This window comes from Gordionus sp. m RMFG-2023, chromosome 2 (genome assembly GCF_954871325.1).
Source record: "Gordionus sp. m RMFG-2023 chromosome 2, tfGorSpeb1-WG-v2, whole genome shotgun sequence".
In the NCBI taxonomy this organism is placed as follows: Eukaryota; Metazoa; Nematomorpha; class Gordioida; order Chordodea; family Parachordodidae; genus Gordionus; species Gordionus sp. m RMFG-2023.
In genome coordinates, this window is record NC_088776.1 from 17,633,206 (window position 1) to 17,659,141 (window position 25,936).

General features: G+C 25.8%; 2 protein-coding genes across 3 annotated transcripts; one reads left to right on the top strand and one right to left on the bottom strand.

The window, feature by feature from the left end:
- The first annotated feature begins 518 nt into the window (after nucleotides 1–518).
- Nucleotides 519–6,990, top strand: LOC135925369 (T-cell immunomodulatory protein-like). Of its 2 annotated transcripts, XM_065460646.1 has the most exons (18): nucleotides 546–654; nucleotides 700–723; nucleotides 771–846; nucleotides 884–1,032; nucleotides 1,083–1,134; nucleotides 1,334–1,408; nucleotides 1,483–1,589; nucleotides 1,641–1,705; nucleotides 3,357–3,585; nucleotides 4,916–5,123; nucleotides 5,253–5,524; nucleotides 5,713–5,865; nucleotides 5,986–6,029; nucleotides 6,089–6,167; nucleotides 6,209–6,330; nucleotides 6,386–6,468; nucleotides 6,601–6,718; nucleotides 6,768–6,990. In XM_065460646.1, exons 1-18 carry the CDS (start codon nucleotides 561–563, stop codon nucleotides 6,825–6,827), a joined length of 2,010 nt encoding a protein of 669 aa, XP_065316718.1. In that variant the 5' UTR covers nucleotides 546–560; the 3' UTR covers nucleotides 6,828–6,990. The 2 variants fall into 2 exon arrangements, with proteins under 2 accessions (XP_065316717.1, XP_065316718.1); XM_065460645.1 differs by having other exon boundaries at nucleotides 519–723.
- On the bottom strand, nucleotides 6,953–23,987 carry LOC135925368 (protein PF3D7_1417600-like). Its single transcript, XM_065460644.1, has 9 exons — nucleotides 23,947–23,987; nucleotides 14,347–16,479; nucleotides 13,543–13,652; nucleotides 13,395–13,485; nucleotides 13,258–13,302; nucleotides 13,054–13,194; nucleotides 7,462–7,566; nucleotides 7,274–7,393; nucleotides 6,953–7,216 (listed from the first exon to the last, which is right to left on the bottom strand). Exons 2-9 carry the CDS (start codon nucleotides 16,474–16,476, stop codon nucleotides 7,130–7,132), a joined length of 2,829 nt encoding a protein of 942 aa, XP_065316716.1. The 5' UTR covers nucleotides 16,477–16,479; nucleotides 23,947–23,987; the 3' UTR covers nucleotides 6,953–7,129.
- Nucleotides 23,988–25,936: the final 1,949 nt, after the last annotated feature.

The window sequence follows — 25,936 nt, forward strand, 5'->3', positions numbered from 1 at the left end:
AAATAATCCATGACACAAATAATGTAATAAAACTCTTAAGTAATCATGGGAATTCAAATATTAAAATTGCAAATATCAAAATTTAAATATCTAATAAAATCCCAAGTTTATAACACCCAAACACAAAGTCGCTGAGTCAATGACATATAGTAAGACCTAGGATTACGATTTATTCATAAAAAAATGTTCACATTACCCATGATATAGGGAACCATTATGAATTGTAAATAAAACCTTAAGTGTGAATAAAAATAAATAATTTTTTAATATTATTGCTTAAAAAAGTGTGATTAAGTTATATACTTAACCTGGAAAATGAAGGTTAAAATCTTGCGATATATAATTTTTTAAATAATAAAGGTCGATAATTTAAAAAGATATGCATCATAATTATATATCTCATAGAAGTTGCAAATTTATCATGTAATATCAACCAATAAAAGAAAAATTAGCTTTCCTGACATATTCTCTTAACTGCCAAAGTATTTTATACTTTCTCGCTTCATAAATCTTGGCGGCCATGATAAAGTAAAAATTTATCTTAACAATATGTTCAATACATGTTTATCCTCATATTTATATATGCTATATTGAAACTACACGGATGTGTATTTACAAATATTACTGCATTGTTATTCTCATTTGGCAATGAAGGTTTGTTATCAGCATTTTCAGATTTAAATTCAGATAAAAATGTAGATTTATTTGTAATTGATAAAACTGGTAATTTATATATAATTTAAGTTCTTTATATTTATATTTTATTACAGGTACAAAATTAAATATTTATCTTAATGAAAACAAGAAATTTCGTTTTATAACATCATATTTTATTATTGATTTAAGGTAATATATTTTAAATGATCTTATGAATGTATAAAAGTCATACTAATCAAACTATATATAATGTTGTTCCTGGTGACTATGATGGAGATTCTGTGCAAGATGTATTACTAATTTTGGGGTCTAACAATAAAAGCCCTCCCCTCTCATATAATCTGCAAATTTATTGGGGAAATATCAGTGGATTTTGTAAAAAAATATTATTTTATACTTATAGCTAAATATATTTACTTTTATAGCATCTCACACTGAAATAATTGGCAAAATAAAAGATTCACCATTAATTTTTGAGTATGATTGAATTATATAAAAAAAATATTTAAATGAAAGTCATAAAATAGAGTAATTCCCAAAATATAACTAAGAAACACACTTTTATAAATGATTACTAGATTTCAATTATAGTTTTTTTTATAAAACATATTTAGTGCAACCTTTTTTTGCTGATTTTGGAAATATATCATTTGAAATCTATTTGATTATTTTTAAGCTACAATGGTGACATGTTACCTGATATTTGTGCTGAGCTTCTTGAAGATAACTTAAGATATTATTGGATATCAAAGTATAATCTTAAACACTTTTTTTACACCTCTTAATTTATTAAATATATATATCTCTCATTAAATAACAATGCAGCACTGATCGCACTTTCCATCAGATTTTAGTCACAACAGAAGAGTTATTTCCAATGTCTATTCCCAACTCAAATGCTTATATTGACATGAATGATGATTTAACTCCAGGTTAAAATATTTGATTAAAATATGTTAAACCATTCTATTTTTTAAAAATAGATATATTTATTACTTCACAAAGCCCCACACGCAATATTGATCAATTTGAAAGATGGATTAATAAAGTTAGTTCCATTATAAAAAAAATAAATAATATTTATAAAAACTAAAATGTCACATGAGATGAGAACTTAAATTTTACAAATTTATATATTGAATATTTGTTTTTTGGATCCATCCTACTCTAAATATTGATTTAAAATATTATAATGTCTATAGAGACCAATGATATAGGCAAAATACCCTAGAAGAAGATAAGTCCTTGATAATAATATTAAGAAATATGTTTATCTATTTTACCAAAGTATTAAGTAAAGATTAAATCATATAATTTTTATAACAGCTTTTATAAATTGTTTATTTGGTATGATTTATTACCATTATATCATGTTTTATATTCATGATATTTTTGAATAATAAATGTATTTAAATTTTGATATGAGTTAAATCTATGAGAAATAAATTATATAAAACATGACAGGCAGATAAAATTTTATCTCAATGTTGGAAGAAATGGATACATAATCCTATGATTATAAAAAAGTAGACAATTTTTCTAAGGTAACGTAAAACTACATTTTGACAATATTTTGCAAAGTAGGGAAAATATAAATAAAAAAATATATAATTTTGTACCTATATCAAAATTTTTCACGCTTTGAAAAGAAAAGGCAATTTTGTCATCATTTTCATTTTTTTCTCTGTAACGATGTTACTTTACAGCATTGCAAAACATTATGAATTTTACTAAAGCATTCGATATTTTTTAGGGCTTTGCCGATCCACATTTTTTCATCAATTCGATGGCTCAAAACCGATCCGATATTTATATTGATTCACCCCCCCCCCCCCCTTTAACCAAATGTAATTAAGAAATCAATATTTTTTAAGCAAAAAATCGAATTATGCATTTAATTTAATTTTCTTATTTCTACATTAATTAAAAAAAGTTTATGAATATTGGTAGTATTAAATGAATTTTTCATTATTCCTCCGCGTGAAATTAGATTTCCACAGAACGCATTTTACAAAATTGTCTTTTCTTTTGTAAAGTATTTCCATATTTCAGATACCATATTTAAAAAAATTCTTTTATTTAAAGTATAAATAATAAAATTGGCGTTCTTATTTAAAATAAATTTGGGTGTTCCTTTCTATTTTTATAAACAAACTTTTAAAATATACTATAAATCTATTTTTAAAAATAATAAAATTTAAGGAGTGTTATGCATTTGCATTGTTTAAAAATAAAATTATTTAGTAATAATTTAAACAAAAAAAGAAAAATAAAATGATCGGATCGGTTTTTTCGAGGTATCGGTCCGATCCGTTATTTTTGGAAAACGCTAAATATCGGTGCTTGAATATTTTTTATATTATAATCTCACTTTTATCTTTTGATTTTCTATTTTTAAAATTTTGATTGTGTTGGAAAGAGTCACCATCAATAAAATAAATATTATCAAAAAATAAAATATTTGATTAATTTGTCCCATCTAATCAATAAAAAAAATTTAACACATATACGAATAATGATAATTTCTTATTTTCAATTTTTTAAAAAATTATTTGTAAATTTTGAATGTGAATCAAATAATTTTGACAGGCCTACTTCCTAATCTTCTCTAACGGTGATTTAAATATATGCCTATTTAAATATTTATCTACTGAATTAGGTATTTATAAAAATGTTTAATAAATAAACAAAAAATTTAGAATGGAAAATTTACTAGGCAAGACATTTACATGGGGAAAGATTTTTGGATAACCGATTCGAAATTGGATAAAAGATATGGAATAACTAGGTCGGGTCATTCATTGTTCGTAGATTTCAATGCCGCAGCCAATATGAAGCATTTAATGCTAGCCTGTGGCTCATTGAATGTTGAAATGTGTGAGGAATGGGCTATTTTGGCGTGGTTTCAGAATACAAATATAACAAAAAGTAATGAAAGTTTTAAATAGGGCAACCTTGAATTTACACATTCATTCAAATTTTATATAAAAGAAATCATGTCATCTTGTTAGCATTAAGAAATAGAACTGCATTGATATTATTCCCATTCAAAAAAGGTAAAAGTCCGATCAAAGAAGGAAAAGTCCCCATCAAAAAAACAATCAAAAAAGAAAAAATTCCATAAAAGGAAATCCATATCTATTATATTTTTTATTGTCATTTTTATAATCCTGAATTGTCATTTTTGTGTTCTATAACTTTTTGTGATATCTTTAGTTTTATGTCATTTTATTTAATATATTTTTGTATCTTTTCTCATTGATTATTTTTTTAAATCAGATTTTTTTATTTTGCAGTCATTTTTCTTAAATTTTCTATTTTTTTGTTATTTTTAACTATTCTTTTTTCCTTTATCTTATTCCAATTGGGGAAATAAAGTCGGTAAGTAATAATAATAATATACTTCTTAAGATTAAATTTTATAACTTATATACTAAACGATAAGTTAATTATATTCCATAAAATTATGGGATTGTAAAAATTACTAACTCCTAGGGAGCTTAGTTTTTTTCCCGCTTGGGACAGGCCTAATATATTTCCTGCAATTATAATGAGGTAAAGATGAAAAAAGGATTTATCATTTAAATATAAGAAAATTTAGGAATATTGGGCTCAAAAATACAAAAATAGATTAAAAATAACAATTAAAATTATTAATTTAAAAAAATAGGACAAATAAATTAACATATGCCAACATTTTGGATCATAGCATAGTGCTTTTACAAATTGAGCGTTTCAAAGGCGGTTGTAAAAAAAGAATGTATTTCAAGCCAAATGGAAATTTGCACTTTTCACGATTCCATTTGAAATACATTATTTGCGTTTGCAACATAGTATTTAATCGCTCATTTTTAAAAAACATAATGGGCGAATATTTATGCATACGGTGACCAGTTTAAAATAAAATTTTCCTTGTTACTTTATAAAAATTAAATTCTAAATAAATTTATACCTTTTAATATATATATATCATCTTTAGGGAGATTAATAATTATTTTTGAATTTGATAACTAATATACGCTATAAAAAATAGTGATCTTTCCACAACATACAATTATACTTACCTTATTATATTATATGGGTAAATTGATAGCCCATACATTACTATTAAAATTATTTTTTAAGATTTTTTTAATGTAAAGGCATGGTAAATGTATATCCCTAATAAAGATATGGTTTTAACTATTCAATTAATGGTGATATTATAACAATTATTTAATAGATCTAAGATGTTCTTTAAAAAAAAAATATTTTATAGGTCGTTGGGAAGCGGTCTACATTTATGAATGGGACAAAAATTTAACACAAAACAAATATATGATTGATTTTAATTATGGTATTGTTGGTACCAATTTTCCTCCCGGTGCTTTTCCGCCCAGAATGAGTATTGGAGATTTTAATTTTGACGGTTATCCCGATGTTCTTTTAATTTTAACGTCCGAAATTATAGTCAAAAATGGTAATAGGTAAGCTACAATAAATAACCTTAGCCTTGCACGAGTAATCTTAAACATTTTTCTAATTTAAAAAAAGTAAAAATGACATTTAAAAAAAAATTTTTACTACAATATTTTTTAAAAAAAAACCTTGTCAAGAATCGAGAAAAAATTTATCCGAACCCCTGCTATTCTTCAGAACATTCCCTGCATACCGGATATCCTCGACCAAAGCGATGTACATACATCTAATCCAGAAATTTGTAATTTTTTGGACCGAAAACTCAAATTGATCCCGACTTCCCTCACTCCTGATAATAATTTTAATCTAAATGACGATAATCTTAAAGAAAGATCGGCATTTACAGCGAATAATGATCACTTGATTCAGAACCCTGTACTTGCGGTGTTTTTCGACATCTACAATGATGGTATGTTATTTATTTATAAAATTGTTTTAAATCGGCGCTTTTCCCCTTACGGCATATTTAGAATATAAATTATATTTATTTTGTAAATAAAAGTGTAATACCCAAAAATCAGGGGGGGGAGGTTATAAAATTTATATTCCTTTTCTCAAAATTTTAATTGTATAAAAATTAATATTTAAACTTTATAGGTTTATTAGATATTTTGGTAGTTGTAAGCGAATTTGAAAGTAATATATTAGTTGAAAATTGGAAAGACAATGCAGCAGGAAAATGGAAGGGATTTGGAATTCAGGCTTTCAAAAACAATATGGATTTGGATGCTAGTTTTGTCAAAACATTAGGTTTATTTTTTTAAGTTTTTTTTTGATACTAATTCTTATTTAATAAAAACGATATAAATGTTTATACAACATATAACAATTAAAACATAATTTAATTATTTATTTTTTAAAAAAATCTAGTTTTGAATGGTAGATGCTGGATAGACTGTAAATTGCATTCCAGGGTATTTTTTTTAAAATGATTATAACTCAAACCATTTAAATCATTTTTTTTAAATAATAGCCATATGGAATAATTCCTCCAGGTGCCGTAGTCAAATATCAAACCACCTATTCAAAAGATGCCCCTACACAGGCCATGAGTTTTTTTATATATTAAATATTTAAAAAATTGTATTTATAGGTTGCCAAATGATGCAAACATCTCATTTTGCATTAAATTTGCCTTACGTCATATTTGGGTTAGGAAGGAGACCCAATTTTATCGATAAACTGGAAGTCGGGTTCTCTAGACCCTACAATAAGGTAGTGAAATATTTACTTACAAAAATATTTTTTATTTTATGAAAAATATTTATAGCCCGCCAGGTACCATAATTGGGCAGCTATAATTCCCAATTCACAAATGATCATAATACCATATCCCAACAATGATTCCTCTAAGTAAATCATATTATATCATTTTTTTTGGTATTAATTATACACTCGTTAAATTTATAATCTTTAGTTCTTATAATATATAATAAGGCTTTTATTTTAATATCAATATCTAAACCCATATTATATTTGATCTAGGTGGCAACACATCCTCTTACTTACGCCGAGCTATTTTATAATAAAAATAGGAGCTACTTTAATAGCCACTTGTTTATTCTTGGGCATGATTATTGCTATATTGCATTGGAAAGAAAAGGTATTTGTTTTTTTATTGTAAAATTTTATCCTTTATTTTACATATTTAGAGGGAGGATTTTGTGGAACGTCTAAGGAATGCACACCAATTCCATTTTGATGCCTTATAAAAAATGTTTAAATTTGTCAACATTCTTGTTGAACACGAAATATTTTTTTAGAGATTTCCAGAGAAATTTTATAAAGTGAAGTCAGGTGACTCAATGCTTTAGGCCTTTATACACTAATTTATTATAATATATTATCAAATTTGTCGACTTGTATAATAAAATAATTTTACAATTCAATTTTCATATTTAATTTATATTTGTGAGGAATTTAAAAAAAATTTTTTATTTAGTTAGTAAAATATAATAATTTCGAAAAGTCTAAAACTCAGCCTATATTCTTGTTCTTGATAATAAATTTATTGTCAATCTGATGATTCATCTAAGCTGAAGTTTTCTAGTGAGTTAATTTTATACAGGCAAGGTTTCCCTAAGTCTTCATAAGAGTATATCTAATGGAGAATAAACCGATCATTTTAGTATAAAAAAAATTGAGTTCTGGATTTTACCTTGTCTCCCAATTCTAGTATTTTGTCCTCTATTATGATTATATTGTCGGATTCATTAAGCCTTTGGCTTTCTTCCTCTTTTATATCTTCCATCAATTTGAGATAAATATTTTCTGGCATCTGATTTTTTAAAAAATATTTATAATATATGGCAATTTTAAAGAAATATTTAAAATTTAATCTATTACTTGCATCTTTGAGGTTTTGGGGTAAATTAAATTTGTATTTGATAAATTCATGTTCTGCTGCAAATTTATGATGCTTAGTAATTTTGTATTTTCTTCAGATAAATGCTATATTATTTTATCATTGTTAATATGATATCATGAATATATTTATATTATATAGACAGACAGATAACATAGACACAGAAATGTAAATTTTATGGAATGAAATTTGTGATAATGGCATATTTGTAAAGTGTAGTGGGGATCATAATTATAATTAAGGGGTTGTCGATTTAATAATTACGTTTTGACATCTTCAATATCAAGCCAATGTCGAATTCGATAATAATTATTTTGATGTAAATGCTAATAATTTGTCATTTTAATTATAAAACACATTGGCTTACTCAGGGGTAGAGGTATTTTCAGGTGTATGCCTACTATTTATATATATTATAGTTCAAAAAGTATTATAATATATATTTTTTTAATTTTCCTTGTGAATATTTCATTTTTTTAATTAGTCGTTATGAGTATCTGGTAAATAATAAAAGTTAATAAATGATTTGCTTTAACATACATTTTAAGTATATGTTAAATTCATATTAAATCAACTAAATAGCATGATTCTCAACCCGATTCCATTCAATTTTTAAAAATATTCATATTATGATATTAACTTAACTAATGAAAATATAAAATTTAGATATCAACTCAAGTTACTTCCTGAGATGGCTACCTTTGAAAACGTAAAAATTCTAAACATTTCATAATTTTATATATCTCAAAAAATAATTTAGCTAAAACTATAATTTAAATTTTATTATATAGCTCTATAATAGCTTTTTAATATGACAGAAAATTTAATAGAGAGAAAAAATGCTTTTTATAAAAAACCGGAAATGGTCATAAAACGACTATTTATAAATTGACACTAGGTTGCCTTTGTACAAAATCAGATTGTTACGAGCACTAGTCCAAGTCACACCTTAAAAATTAGTCATACATATTTAAATATATAGTAATTTTTATTCAAAATTAGGTCAAAATAAACAAAGAAGGAAAATTAAATCAATTAACAGCGAATGATAACACTCCATATCCTCCTATAAAGGAGTATAAACATTGTATTGCTATAAGTTGCCGTGTTATCATGTAGATTTAATTGATTGCTTGATATAATACTATAGATTTTAATATAACATTTAAACAGTGGTTGGCTTTGGCTATATATTGTACCATTTATAGACACGATGTTTGTCAGCGATTTTTTGAAAATAAAAAAATAAAAATTTTATTCATTAATTTATTTGTTGTCCCGTTTAATAAATATTTATTCCATAATTCTAGTGCTGTAAACATTTTTAAAAAAATCGAACGCGTTCAACGTTCATTGACAAAAATCGAACACGTTCACGTTCAAATTCAAAAAAAGGAACGCGTTCAAGTTCATGAACGCGTTCATACGTTCAAAATTTTATGATAAATTTTTTTTAAAATTTAATTTAATATAAATAAATGCCTTATATTTTTCAACACAATATATTATTAGCCATGATAAAAAATAATAGTTTTATTTTGATAATATAATTATAAATACAATATAATAGAGCGATAAAAAAAATAAATTTATAAAAAAATATACTTATTAATTTTTAATAATAATTGCTTTTCAAAATTTTCATCTGATAGGCATAAACGCTTGTCAGTTAATACAGCGTTAGCTATACTAAAAACTCGCTCAACAAGGGCAGATGAAGGGATTGCGGTGTTATACTTGATAAACAATTCTTTTAAAAGGGGGAATTTATTAAAAACATTTAATGTTTTATCCATTGTTTCAAAAAATTGAGCTATGTTATCATCCTCCAATCTGCCCTCTTCTTCCTCGTCAAAAAAGGATATCTCGGAATTGATTTTAAAACAGTAAAATATTTTTGATATTTGGGCCATGGTAATTCTAATTTATCTAATATTGAATTTTGATTTTCAGAATCTGATGATGAAATATTTATATCCATGCAAATGCTAATCTATTAAATTAAAATATAAAATATTCAAATTAATAAACTTTAATCTTATCTTCTCTAGCAGTAGCACTATGGTACGTTAATTGCAATATGAAAAAGTAAAAACAGCTGATTAAAAAATATAAGACTTTTTTGTTAAAAAATTGGATTAAATATTAATTTTTCAAATAAATAAAAATATAAGACTTTTTTGTTAAAAAATGCGGATTAATATTAATTTTTCAAATAAATAAAAATAAAAAGTGTTTTTAAAATTTAACGAACGTAAAATTGAACGCGTTCATCAAAGAAAAGGAACGCGTTCACGTTCAAAGTTCGTCGAAAAAAAAGGAACGCCGTTCATCACCTTTTTTCAAAAAAACGAACTTCGTTCACGAACGCGTTCGTTTACAACACTACATAATTCTAAGAATAATTCTACAGTGTATAAATATCAATCTAGTTAATGGGAATTTTTTAATTTAATCAAAATATAATCTAATTTTGTTAACATTACAATTAATTTAATCAAGCTATTATTAGGATAAATAGAATACTTTTTAGTCATTTCAATATTGTTACTCTTTTTTTAAGTTTCTTTGTAGTCTTTTTTTACCTCTTTAACCACTCTTTAAAAAAATTTTTTATATATGCGTTAGCGTCAATGTATTTTTTCTGGCAATATGTTATTTTTTCAACTTAAAATCAATTTTTGAGCGCGTTTAAAAATCGGATTTTACTGGAAATGTATTACGGCATGTTTAGAATACCTCTCTTATGAATTATCGATAATTTTACCTTTATCTTATGAGCCAATTATAATAAAAATCGATGGAAAAAAGGTTCATGGTAAAATGTCTAAAATTCATAGGGTAGGTATTCCAAACATGATAGAATATATTTCCGGTAAAATCAGATGCTTAAAAAATGATTTAAAGTTGAAAAATAGTGCAAAAAAAAACACGTTGACGCTAACAATACACCCATAATTTTTATAATTATTCAATATTTTTTAATATATAATGCTTCTATTATGCTATCAATACACCCATAATTTTTATAATTATTCAATATTTTTTAATATATAATGCTTCTATTATTTTTTATCCTAGATGTAAATATGTACATTACAAATATTTTTAAATTGAAATCGTTTTTATAAATATTGCTAATTTAACAATGGTTTTTATTCATAGGAGAACAAATTTAATAAAATAGATAAGCTCTATTAGTATCTTTGCCTTTGTAGTTATTAGGGCATATTTTTTAAAAGTATTTTAATTTAGTTACAAATTTTGATTTAAATCTAATAAATCGATTTATTTTTGCTAACCCTAATTCGTATTCGTTTTTGAATAAGTCTACTATAAAGGCATTTCACTATCACCTCCTTCTCTCCCTCCCATTTAAAAAAAAATTCTAACAATTCTTATATACAACTGGATAGAAAAAGGTATCAATATGATAATATTGACTCTTCGATCGCCTAATTATCGCGCTCAGAGGCGTCACTAGCTTTTACAATCTTAGGGGATTCAAAAACAATTCTATTTTCAAAATTATCTTTTTTAGCTAACATTCAAATTTGCCTTCTTTTTTTAGCTAACATCATCTAAAATAGTGCTGTGTCGATCCACATATATTTCACCGATCCAATCCGATATTGATTCAAACTCGATCCGATACTGATATTTATATTGATTTTTCACCACCCTCCTTTGAACCAAATGTAATTAAGAAATTAATATTTTTAATTTTATTTCTACAATAATTTTAAAAACGTTTTCGGATATTGGTAGTATTAAATGAATTTTTCATTATTCCTACCCGTGAAATTAGAATGGAGATAACGATTTTGCAAAAAATTATCTTTTTCTTTTGTAAAATATTTCCATAATTCAGATACCATATTAAAAAAAATTCTTTTATTTTTAAAGTATAAATAATAAAATTGGCTGGGTGTTCCTTTCTATTTTTATAAAAAAACTTTAAATCTATTTAAAAAAATAAATAAAATTTAAGAGGTGTTATGCATTTTTATTGTTTAAAAAAAATATTTAGAAAATATGAATGTATAATAAATATACATAAAATAACAAAAAAAAGAAAAGTAAAAAGATCAGATCGGTTTTTACAGATATCGGCCCGATCCGATATTTTTGGAAAACGCTAAATATCGGAGCCGATCCGATATTTAATATCGGTACAGCCTTAATCTAAAATTACCTTTTTTTTAGCTAACATTATCCATACCTTTTTTTAAGTGGTATAAAAAATAGATTCCAAATGTTAATAAAAAATTAGAAATAATTTAATAGGTGGTTTTTTAAATAAATCAATTATAAAAATTTTGTTTTAAAATCTTTATTTCATCAAATACGAATCGCAAAGTTAGTTATATTATAAAAATATTAAATACTCAATTAATTTGAGCACGATAAAAAAGGCAAATTATAATTTAAATTAATAAAAATAAATTAAGGTATTTTAACAAACAAAAAAAACTAAGAATTATGGCCCCGGTATTATATTCTATTAATAAGATATTATAACTATTCTGAAAAATAATTTTAGGTCACATATTGTAACAATAAAAGATTAAGATAATCAGGTATCAATAAACTATTTTATCAGAAAAAATTGATTTTAAATTAATGGAAAATTGTTTAATTAATTTGATATTGATCGTATTCATGTTTCATGCATAATTTATTGTTTCAACATACTTTTTAAAAAAACATTCCAAAAATAAATTAAAAAATCATATTAAGACATTTAGGTTAAATTCGATTCACAAAAATTTAGGGTAAAAATAATTATATAATGTTATAATATAAGAACATAATTAAAATTAAATCTTTTAATGTTATGTAATTAATACAACACCCTTTTCAATCACCCCTCCCCCTTCAAAAAAACACTTACCCTTTTAAATTTATCTGAAAGTTCAAAAATAAAATTATGTTTTCAAAATCTGCGAAATCTACCAAAAATAATTATTTTTTTTAAATTTAATTTAAAAAAGAAATTTTCACTTATATATCTCTTAATTTGTGTTTATTAAATATAGAGTTCAAATTGCACGCTTTACTACATAATTTATAATAAATAATTGCTGATTTTTAAAAAAAATATAGTAAAACGCAATTCAAAAAAGTTACTATTGAAGTTACTTTACTTTCTTCGAGATAGACGAATAATAATTATATATTAATAATATTAATATTTGAGAAACTATTATACAATAATATTAATAAAAATTTAAAGCTAATATTAAAAATTTTATTAAGGTGATGATAATTTAATTTAGCCGATAAATTAATCCCTTATTTATAAGAAGATGCTTCAATTTTATACCAGTTTAGATAAAATAAGCTATAGAAGCTAGTTTACCAGAAACTTCAATCCGATCATGATAATTATATTATTTGTTTTGTCTGGTTCTTAAAGATACTGAAAATTTCATTTTTTTGGTAGACAAAGATAATAAGATTAATTATTTTAACGAATTTTGGATTTAAATTTAACAAATAAACCCTAATAAAAAGAACTCAGTTTTGCAATATAAAATAGTAGTTTATTTCAAAAGATAATTGGGTTTTACCCTATAATTTTTGAAGGCTTGGGCAAGCTGGTCCATGACCGAATTTAAGACGTCAGATAGATAATTAACATTTTGGCAATTCTGGGTGCACGAATTGTTCTGATCAGTGTGTTTAGAATTTCTGACATTCATAGATAAATTCTTTAAAAAAAAATTGAATAGAATATAGAGAAAATAATGTATAAGTTAATTCTTCGTAATAACTTGATTAATATCCTGAATGAGAATTGTTAAATCGTGAATTTTTTCCTAAAAAGAATAAATAAAATTTTATAGATTTCTGATCTATCTAGAAATGTTATAATAATTGTATATAATATTTATGAAAAATATAATAAAACCTCGTATTCAGTTATGATTCTTTGTTTTTCTCGCCTTTCCATATCCAACAAATGACCCTGGCTGATTAATAAAGCTATAAGTTGTCCGTTTCTTATATTTTTTTTACGCATAAATAATATTTTAAAGTGATTTATAACATATTATTACTTATCATATTCATCATTATTTTTATGAGTCAAAAATGTTGTTAAAGAAGATCCATTGGGTTTGGGAAATAACTTTTGAGAATTTTCTTCTATTAACTGTGAATCATTATGCTTTTAAAATAAATTATACATATATTACAAATTAGCTTAACATAAAATTAAAAAATTGAAATAAAATACCGATAGACAACAATTCGTAGATTTATTATGAATAACTAAAATAAGGTTTCTATCAATTTTACATGAGAGCGATTTATAAAAAAATACAATGTCATTTAGTTATACTAAAATTAATTTCTTAATCAAAAAGACGCTAAGGAAAAGTTTTTGGAGATAACTTAATTTCGACCAAAATAACATCCCAAAATAATGAGCAAATAAATCTAAAAGCTATCATTTTGTGATGTATTTTTATATTCCTTCTATAAAATAACAATGATAATTAAAAATAGTCAAATTTAATTTAAGAATTCCTTCCAAAATTTTAATATTGTTTATGCTTTATAACGGGGTTTTCTAATATCAAAACGATGAGCTCTATTTTTAGCTGTAATTGACGAACTTATAATAATTAGTACAACTTGACCTAATTATATCAAATTGTTGCATATGTATAAATTAGTAGATAGTTAGTCGCCTAAAAAAATGCTTTTCAAAAAAAATAGCTTTTAGCACATGCTTGAATGATAAGAGACAATGAACGCCATTATTTTGTACAAGTGTTAATTCTAACGAAAAATAGGATATCATAAATTTGTAAATAAAAATTTTTCTTTAAAGTCAATAAATATATATTTTTATTAACCATGTGATGTTCGTCATCATTTTCATAGTTGTGATTGTTTAAATTATCATAACTTTTTGGGTCTTTTTTACCTTCAAAATTTAAATGATTATCATTGAGTGATACAAAAAAATTGAGACTGGGCTTAGCCATATTAGAATCAGTAATGTATGAATGTTCTTGTTTCTCAGGATGAAAAACAAAAGTTTGCAAATCAACTGCATGTTCGAAGCTGCCGCCGTTACTTTCTAACTCCAGCGTGTCGACAGCCATATCCTTAGTTGTAGACATGTTTGAGGAGGTGAAGGAATGATTACGCGGTAAGATCTGAGCGTAATTTTTGTTAGTTCTTTGGAGCAACGAGCCAAATTCGCATTTATTCATAGCAAATTTGTGAACGGTATGATCAAAGTTATTATTGTAGTGAGAATCGCTTGAATTTGTAGAAATGATCATATCGGTCGATTTATTGTGAGATGAAGTAAATAAAAGTGGAGGTGTGGGAGACGGAGGAGGAGGCAAAAGCTTTAGAAGGATGTCTGATAACTCGTTAATATCATTATTATCTATTTTTTTATGGCAATGATCATGAAATGGTAATCGAAATATTTGTTCGGAACGCTTATTTTCGATATGATTCGATAAGGGTTTGCGAGAAAAATGGCCCTTAGCTAAAGTATAATGAGCGTTGACCCCGGGCGGAGTGGCCTTTTGTCCCAAATAGGATGGTGACAATTTGTCGAGAGGAATGTAGTAGGCCATGGGCAACGTTGAGTTGGGAGTGTTGTTGTATGACACTGAAGAAGAACTGAAAGGGTGTGAGTGTTTAGCCGGTATTAAAGAAACGGAGGTGACGATGACATCGTTATTTGTTAGCGAAGCTGATCCATTAAAATCTTTGATAAGACCATTTTTAGGGTAGGTTGATAACGACTTGTTGCAATTTATGTTAATGTCAATAAAATACTCGTTATCTAGACTTTTAAATTCGCGCCCAACATTATTAAAGATTTCTTTCTTATCATCGCCATAAGAACTCGAATTTAAAGCATATTCGTGGATCGAGGGAAAATATTTTGCTTCAAACATTTCGAAATTTTTAGCCGACCCACATGATAAATCACCTAATAACTCAGTATTTTCGCTATTTAAACTATGGTTGCTTCGAGTCAATAATTCTTCTATATTATTTTTTTTATAAAACGTGGCCTTATTGTTGAATGTTATAACTTTATCTTTTTGTCCAAAATTATCAGTCAACGAACTTTCATCAGTCCCAGTAGGGTGATAATTCTTGCGAGGTAAAATATCGGTAATGACGGTTTTATATTCGGTTTTGCAAAAATGAGACGGATTAGATTTTTTCTTCGGGTTACGAAAGGAGAAAAATTTTCGAGTCAAAAAAGGATTCGATAGCGATTGGGTTTTTGTCGAGGAATTATTTGTGGTGTGTTTCAAGTTTTTCGATTCTTGTGGTAGCGCGCTATCGCCGTTAGTGTAATCGGCATCTTTTGAAATATATTTTTTAATATTCTCGATGTTGGGCCCCGTATTTGTACAAATTTCGCGTTTGTTGTTGAAAATATTTTTGCACTCCTTTTTAACAGACGATTCTGACTTGATGAGTAAAGAAGAAGGTTTGATTTTAAGGTTTGGCAAGAGGAAAGAAGGGCGTTTAGAAGTCACGATGGTCTGATTTTTATTAATAGAGATCGCGTTCGAGTTTGTGGTAGACCCCAAAGTGTAATTTGAGTTGGCCTGCTTATTAATGAGGGTTGTTTTACCTATCTGAGGTTGCTGTTGATCATGATTGGGGCATTTATGATTATTAAACACATTTTTATGTCTAGATCCGATAAGGCATTTTAATGTGGTTTGAGAAGAGCACTTAGGTACAATGATATTATCATGAATATTATTATCCTCTCGTTTGTAAATAGAGGATATATGGTTATTTCTGCTATTGTATGTTACGGCTATGGGCCGACAGTCAAATTTAGCCGCTGAAGTAGATTGGTTATAACGATCGTTAATGGAGATTATCGAACTCTGTCTAATATCTATGAACCCATTTTTCGGTGGGTGTTTGGTGTTAAAGGAGAGAACCGGAATCTTGGATGAGTTTACATTATTATCACAAGCAATGACCATCAGCTAAACAATGAAGTTATTTGCGCAAAATTTATAAAAAATAATAAATTGATTTACATATGTGTTCAAGTTCAAACGTATTAATAATAATATAACAATACTAAAAATATCTTGAATATTCATTCAATAATGTCTCTCAACATCAAGTAATAATATAATCTTAATCATGTAATAATTCTTGAAAACAAAAAAATCTCACCTTTTTCCCCCTTTTTTTAGTGAATAATAAAAAAAAAATTTTTATTTTTTAGTAAATCGATATAAGAAAAATACGAATTGTGATAATAATTTATAAAATTTAATAAATATAATTATATTATGCCCCAAATTCGAGACGTAATGTAATATGTGCACTATGCAGGTAAAGGTAATCATTTAAATTGTACTTTTTTTATTTTTTTTTCGAAAAACAAAGATAAAAACAAATGCAGTATTTTTATTTCTTTTCCTTTTCCACTTATAATATAAGTATAATATAATAATACATTTTTTTTTAAATGCAAAAGTTCAAAATGAATGATCAACTTTATTTTGTTTCTTGTATGAAGTAAATGTAATAAAATATAATTATTATAGTAAAGGTCAAAGAAATATACTGGGGAAAAAAATGTTTTTTCACTCCGGCCCTATAATAAAGGTTTGAATTGAACCGAATTGTAATATTGCATCTGAACTAGGCCGTTGATTTTCATTTTAGAAAATATAAAAACTGGTAATTCAAAAAGGATCTGATTTTAAATATTAAAGTTTAAGTTTTATATTAAAAATCTCTTAGGTTATAAATGTATAATTTGTTTAAGTTAAATATTACCAGTAAAAAATGGATATTTAATTACAATATTTAAATTTATCACCTTTCCAAGTTCTCTAGATTTCAACGGCTTCTTTAAAACAGTACAAGAATATTTTTTAAATTTAGAAATCCGTTAAAAAAACCAATTTGATTTTCAAACTGAGAAAATATTTTGCTCTTATTCAAAAAAAACAATGTATTTTGTAGATATGGTTATGGGATTAAGTTGACTATTTCTATTTGTTGCATGTAACAATATATAGTAATTAACCAACGACTCTTTCTAACCTTTTACCCCTACCCTCTTTCCTAAGCTAATGGCGTCCAAGAGGATGGTTTTAGAAAAAAAATTGTCTCCGGTCTAGAATCAACCCTAAGTTGAAATCACTTATTTTACCTCAGTCCAAATCTAATCTGCTAAGCCACGCCTGCCATTCAAAAAGTGATGATTTTTTTGTGTATATTAAGATAATTGTAGTGTTTTTTTTAAAAAGGAACTTGTTTTTTTTATAAATAATTGCGTTAGGCAGCATTTAGTCGTTGAATTTTATATAATCAAAATTAATATTTTTTAAACTGTATCAAAAACATAAAAAAATTTATACGAAAACTTTTAAAACTATTGAAAAACATGAAATGAGTTTCTTTTTTTTTAAATAGAAAAATAAAAATATGGCCAAAATATATTTGTGAAATTTAGGTTTCCTTAAAGTTTGAAAACCTTTGTAAAATTTTATCAATTTTTTTATTATATTATCCATAAAAACAAAATTGCAAAAGAAGATAATAGGCAGGTGAATTGAGAGTTTGTAGTAAAGATAGTGTAATTGAAGAAAAAAAGAATATAACCTATTGGTATAAAATAAATTTGTAAATATCTTACATAACTTCATCCAATAATGCATTCAAATTCTATTTTTTTTTTAACGGGTTCATTTCACGTTAATTATATTATATCAATTTTGATTAGTTGTAAAGCCCGATTTTACGAATTATATAATTAATTTATTCGAATAATATTCACAAATATCAATTCGAATAAATTATTCGTATCGTATTTGTGTTCGATTTGTGTGAAATTTTTTAAAAACCTTTAATCCTATTTATTTAGCATTATAACAAAAACATGTATAATGTAAAGTATTTTGATCTACTACTGAGGTGAACACATAGGAGATTGGAATCAAAATCTGGAACCGGGACAAATTTAGGAACTAGAACGTGAAGCCCACTTTTAAAATTTATAAAACCAAAACCGGAACTAGATCCCATTTTAAAATTTATAGAAATCAAAACCGGAACTAGATCTCATTTTAAAATTTTCAAGAACCGGTTCGAAGCCACTTTTAACAAAGGTGAAGTAAATTATATAGTCAATTCCATGTCAAATCAACAGACAATTCCTAGTGACTTAAATTTCACATCTAAGATAGCAAAGTAGAAACGGCGTTAGATGATTCATAATATTAGATTTCAAAAGATATCTTAAATTTTTTTAAAAAAATGGCGTTAACCCGGAAATAGTGTGACGGAAATTGATCTATCTCAACAGCATATTAATTTTTTTAAATTTTGCCAATAAACTTTTTTATATTATTTTAAAGCATTTAAAAAAATTAATTTGTGATCTTAAACAGTTTTTGAAACATTTTAGATTATAAAGGGAGTATTAAAATTTACTTCAGGATAATATTATCGACAAATTCAAGGATAAATTTAGTAAGACTTAATATCATGAAATGAGAAAATTTGATTTTAATTCTTCCTAAGTCCTGGACTTTGTTTCTGAATCTAATGCATTGCCTGTCATCAAAAAAAACTCGTTATCAAATGACATTTTATCTACCCTAAATATGAAATCCAGAAAAAAGTTATTACTTGCTGATATAGCAAACATTTAAAACTTCTATAAGAATTCGAGAATTATCCCTGGAATGTGGTCAATTATATGAATGATAAAAAATCATATTCCTAACCAAGAGCTGAAACGTTGATAATTTAAAAGAATTTTATATCAAATATAAAAATGAAAACAAAAACTCAATGAGTTTTATTAAATTTGTTTCATCATAAGGCCTTAATTGTATTTAATCAAGTGCACCGGGAACACGGTGCAACATAACTTGAAAATTAATTATTAATGCAAGAAATTTATAACAAATGTCATTAAATAGAGAATTTACATTATTTTCTTATTAAAATTTATTTCGTACAACGCTACTTAGATAAATGTTACTCGTGTCATGGAATAGCCAAGATCAATGTAAAATTGGGAATCACGTAATTGATCTTCAACTTTTAAAAAACAGACATTAGTATCGTTCAACTTTAATAACCAGAACAATACCTACTTCAGAATCTATTGAGATATTTTATTCATAAGTCTTAAAAAATTAATAATTCATTCCACTTAACATTTTATTTAATAAATTGTCATAAAATTTCATTTCTTAATAGGTTTATTTAAGGCTCAAACTAAAACAAAACACACTAATAATGTAAAAATTCTGCTCCTAAAAGACCTAAAATATTATTTATTTAACCACTATAAACCAAACTTTATTCTAAATAATTTAAAAGTCCTTTTATAAATAAAAGCAAATCAAAATGGAATTTTTTTTGGTTTGAACCCTTGATATTTGTTTATTTAAAATAATTAAAAATATGCTGATTACATTCCACGCATATTTGTAAATTAATAGTGATAAAAAAAAAACATATAAATTTTAAGACCTCTACCATTAAAAAATTTATATTAGGAAAAATAAAATTTAATAAATATTCCTTTTAAATAATATTAAATATTTCAAATAATGTTTGAGATCACAGATTATTATTTTTTGCATGCCTATAAAATAATATAAAAAGGCTATATTTGGCCAAATTTTTAAAAGGAATTCAAGTTGCCTTTTTTACGAGAGATCGATTATTGACATTTTATTCCTGGTTAGACTTGTTTTCATAGAGTAAAAATTATCATTTAATTATATTGTGAGATAAAGCCATTTATAGTTTTCTATGATCTTTTTCCATATTTGAGAAATCACTGATCAAAAATGTCAATATTTCACATTTTTTTCAAATTTGAGTAGTCATATCTCTCCATCCACGGGCATTACTTTTAATTTCCTTTATTGTTTTACCCCAATAACCAAAAATAAATCCCATCTCTTTATTAGTTATCAAAAAATTATTATATAAAACGTGACTAATTTAAGATTAGGGGATCAGAAAAGGGGAGTTTGGATACTTTTCTTGGTAAGGGGTATGCATTTATTCAAAATTTTAAATCCATTTCATCCTTAATCCTTATTTCCTTCCAATAAACAATTCCCAGAAGTGTTTACCAAAAAATATATAAATGTTAATAAATCACTGCGCATCCCAAAATATAAAGGACGATACATGGAAAGACCATCACCATACTAGAAAAAAAATGTGTCTCAAATTTAACGAGATAAAAAAACTGAAATAGTAACGATCAAAAATATTACACATATTAGAATAACGGCGAGGTAATTTTTTTATTAAACAAATTATATTGTCTTCTACTAAATCCTAAAGATTATTAACAATTAGAAAGAATAAGTTTAAAAAAAAATAAGATGGTTTTTAAAATATTTTTAATGATTTATCTTGCTTGTTAAATTGTACTAAAAAAGCTAGTTTGGAAGAAAATATGGTATATTCTGATGATAATAATCATGATATTCAGAAAAAAATAAAGTTAGTTAATTACCTTTATTAAAGAAAAGCACATATATCCTCTAAGGCTCCTATTTAATCGCTCAGAATTTCTCAAAAGAAACCCTTGCTCAGAATAAATACTTAGGTCTCCTAGGTCGGCTTAATTTTGTTACCTAATTGCTTTTTGTTATAAGCTAAAAAAGTATTTGATCGAGGACACCCTATATTGGTTTATTTTAAGTATTTGATGGCATTGCTAATTTTCGTATTTTATTCCCTTTTTTTTGTTTTAATTATTTCTTTTGCTTTTTTGATAATTTAATCGATACTTAAAAGACGGCTAAATAGCCAGCTATTAAGTATTAAGCCAACCTAGGACATGGTCTTAATGCTCAGAAAAAATACCGAATGCTCATAATTATTTCTTAATGCTAAGATAAAAAAACAACTGATTGCCCTGAAAATACTAAATGCTCAGATTTTAAAACTTAAATGTTCATATTAAAAAATTAACGCAGAAAAATATATGAAAAACTCAGAACGAGCCCTTTAATTGCACAGAAATATTTTTCCTTAGTACTATTGATTTTAGATTTTGTATACGATTAAATTTTCAAAAAATATAGTGGCCTCTTCCGATTTCCATGGACTTCTGCATCTATAATTTCAATAATGATATTACTCATATTCTATCCCCCGCTGTCGTAGTCTTTGCCCGTTCCTCAAAATTAAAATGACTGGTACGAGGGTTTATTTTAAATAGTAAATGTTTTGATCTGTAAATATGGTTTTTGGTTAAATAAATATGGGAAAATTAAGCATTCAGGAATCTTTCGCATAATACCCATGTTTAAAATGTTAGAAAGTCATGAGTAAAAATTACAAAGTTATGAGTAGATTTTTATATAAGCTTTTATAACATATGGATATTGAAATATTATGTTAGAATTTTAGCTTCTCCATCCCACTCTGAATACTCTTCCATATAATAAATTGATCCTTATCGAAATATTGCTAGCATTTTTAACCCCTCCGCACTCACCCTGGAGAGTTAAAATGATGAGCATTAATGTAATCAATCGATCGTTTTCATTTGATACCCATATCGATATATTATGCTAGGCTAGGATATTTTTTACCATCCAACCCTACCATCCACTCTAAGGCGTTGAATATAAATAAAATCACTCGATCTTTATTAGCCTTTATTTGATACCCATCTTGAGATATTATATTAGAAAATTTTCAATCCCCCATCCTCATTTCAAAAATTAATGTAATCAATTGATCTCATTATTAGCTTTCCCTTTATACTCATGTCAACTTTAATGAGAAAATTTAAACACCCCCCCCCCCATCCCCGAACCATAACACATCCTGGAGAGATGAACATTAATGTAAACAACTAATCTTTTTATTATATTCCATTGATACCCATGTTGAGATATTTTACAATGCACTTTTTACCCCCCCCCACGCCTACCAGGGCACATACTCATGCATGAGCATCAATTAATCTTTGTATTAACTTTCATTTGATGCACATGTTGACATATTATATATAAGAAATTAAACCCCCCCCCCCCAACAAGTATGCTGGTGACATTGAGTTGTTTAATCAATTTATCTTTTTATTCACTTTTATTTGATACCCCTGACAAAATATTAAGTTTAAAAAATTTATCCTGCCCCACCTATTCTGATGACATATATTGTTAAGTAGCAATGTAATCAATTTATCTTTTTTAGCTTTATGACAAGATATTATGCTAAAAGAACCCCCCTCCCCCCTAACTCATCATCTAGACCAGAAAGCATAGATTAATAAAACTCAACAATTTATTTGATTAACTTTAATTAGAACAAAATACTTTAGCAAAAATTTCTGAGCAATTTGGAATTTCTTCTGAGAAAATCAAAATTATTACTTTGTAAAATCATCTTTCATTTTAAAAAATATTTATGAAATTTAATATAAATCCTTAGCTTTAAGTACTTTTTAATTCTGATCAATTACGTTAAAAATTCTGAGTGTTTTTATCTGTATGAAATAATATAAGTCTATCCATAATATGGATGCTGATGCCATTAATACTAATGGAGAAGAATAATGAGCAAAATCAAGCTGATTAAATCTCAACCAGAATGGAAAATCATTTTCTAAAAAATTAAAAAATTTCATCAATAGAAAAAGCATTCATTACAGAAATAGATAATATTATATATATATTTGTACTTTATAAAAATGATTAATTTAGTTATTTTTGAGAAAAATATTTAATTTCATTTTTTAGCATTTTAATTTAACTTAGCCCTTTCATTCCTTTTTTAAAAATAATTTATTTTTTAGAGTACTTCCAAACTCAAATAAATTATAAAAAATGTAAGCATTTAACACCAATTTTGCAGTGGACAGGTAAGGTAAAATTCATTTATTGAGTTTGGATGCACCATAAATATATTGATTTGTTTGCAATATATTAGGCAATACCTTATTATTTTTATTCTAGTTATAATTTATTTAAATTGTGCAATAAAGATGATTTTTAAAATTATTTTTAAGTGTGTAATTAAAGAAAAGGGAGGTGTGGGTGGGCTGGGATTAAAAATTTTATAAATACTGCTGATTCATTTTTAGGGTGGGGGAGGGGTACTTTGTTTACTAGGATTAGGGGGTTGCTCTTATATTATATTATGCTGGTTTACAGTACTAACATTTGGTTAGAAAAATAGCATAGATATTTATAAAGGCAGATAAATATATATATATATTCATAACATAGTTTAAATTAAAATTTATAATAAAAACAGCTGTTTAGTAATTTTTGAAATTGTAAAAAGCAAAATTCAAAAAATATATATTAAATTAAATCTTTTTAGGCAAATATGCAAAATTTTGAAATAAGTATCATTACAAAAAAAGATAACAAACCTCATATTTATAATAAAATAATCGGAATATAATTAACAATTTTTTTAAAATGTGGTACCTATTATCGTGATCCAATCAGCTGTAATTGAGAATAGATTCTATAAAAAGACTTATTTAGAAATTTGTGGATAATACTAAACGTTACATTAACAAGAATATTATTCTTTATTACAAATGATGTATTAAAAGGGGAAAAACAGAATCTACTTTGGCTTTGAAACATCTAAGGGGGGTTAGGTTATGTATCTAAGAGGATATTACTTAAATAATAATTAAACAATAAGACCAAAATCTATTCTTTTCCCTGATTAATAAACATTACAAATATATTAATTTCTATATTGTTGATATTGATAAATAATATTTGCCAATCACTTGTAGCTAGGAACTACATGTTTTTCATTATAATTAAAAACTCACTTGGCAAAATTTTTCAAGAGGGGTTAGTATAGGTTTTAGAGGGTGGTCTGCCTCCAGTAAATTTCTGTCATGTAGACGCCGAAACCAAAAAATCGCTAGAGCTGATTCAAATGTATGCACACTTTTGAATGCTTGAGTAGCAAATCTAGTAGAATATAGATATTATTATATAAAATATATAATTTTGTCCGATCTTTTCTCAAATAAAATTATTTTCTCTATCCTAATCCTGTTACATAATTCGTCTTAACATTTATTTAGCATATAGTTTTGATTTTAGACCTTCCTAGATTCTTCCTATGCTGCCAAGTATATTTCGATTTTTTTTGCATTTGGATTATTTAAGAATAAAATTTATTATTTTATTTTAAATATGACAATAATTTTAGCTCATATATTCTAGTCCTTGCCCAGGGACCCGGAGTGAACCGTAACGAACCGTTAAACCATTATAAACCGTTATAAATATCAGAACCGTAACCGTAATCGAACCGATACAATAATTTTTTGAAGGAGTAAAAAGAACCTTTATAAAATAGATTAAACCGGTTCAAACCGGTTCAGTTTTTCTATTTTAAGAATCAAAAATTTATAACCATAATGAACCATTATTATGAACCTTTATAATTAGCTGAACCGAATCGAACCTATGTAAATTTTTTCTTAAGAACCGTAACCAAAACGTAACCATTATAATTTTTTACATACTGAACCGTAACCAAACTGAACCGTTATAAATAACGGTTCGGGTCCCTGACCTTGCCTAATTCTAACTGTAAGATATCTTAAATTGGTGGAAATACAAACCAGTTTTTATTATATCGGCTATATTTACGTGAATTATTTCACTCATAGTTTTAGAGATTGACCAGGTGCCACTAGATAAATCTTGGGATATATTCCGATCATCACACATTAAATTTTTAAATTAGAAATATATAGGTATCAACAGTGTTTACACATTCTTTTTTGTTAATAAATAAGTACGTAAAATTTAATACTTAATATGTTTACCAAATTAAATTATTATTAAATTTAACATATTTGATTGCAGTGTATACGAATTAATATAACTTAAAAAAACCTTCTGACTAAATTAACTGCTTAAATATACATTAACCCCCTACCCTCCCTTTTTTTGTCTCAATTATATTATATCATTGGTTGCTAAAAAAAATTCCAGCAATAATTTTTAAATGATATATAAAGACTGTGATTTTAGTAGATCGACACGGAATTTTTATTTTACTTTAATTATACAATTTTATTTTATTTCATAGATTTTTACTTCTACCACTCGTCTAAACGAACCTCATGGTACCCTAGTGTTGTAGATTCTAATCGTAATCATGATTCCTAAATTGAAACAAATGGTTAAAGAGACCACTACCACCTAAGGCTGACAACTCCGTCTTTATATGTCATGCCATATTTGTCCGTATCTTCTCTGCCTCAGGCCCCTAAGTTAGTGCCTAGAATAATATAACTATTGTCACCTACCTTCATAGTCAAGCATATATAACAAATATCGATGCAATAGCATCATATCGTGTAGTTATCTCATAATATAAAACTTAGGTCCATTAAACCGCCTCTATTAGTAATTCGAATTAAAGATAAGATTATAA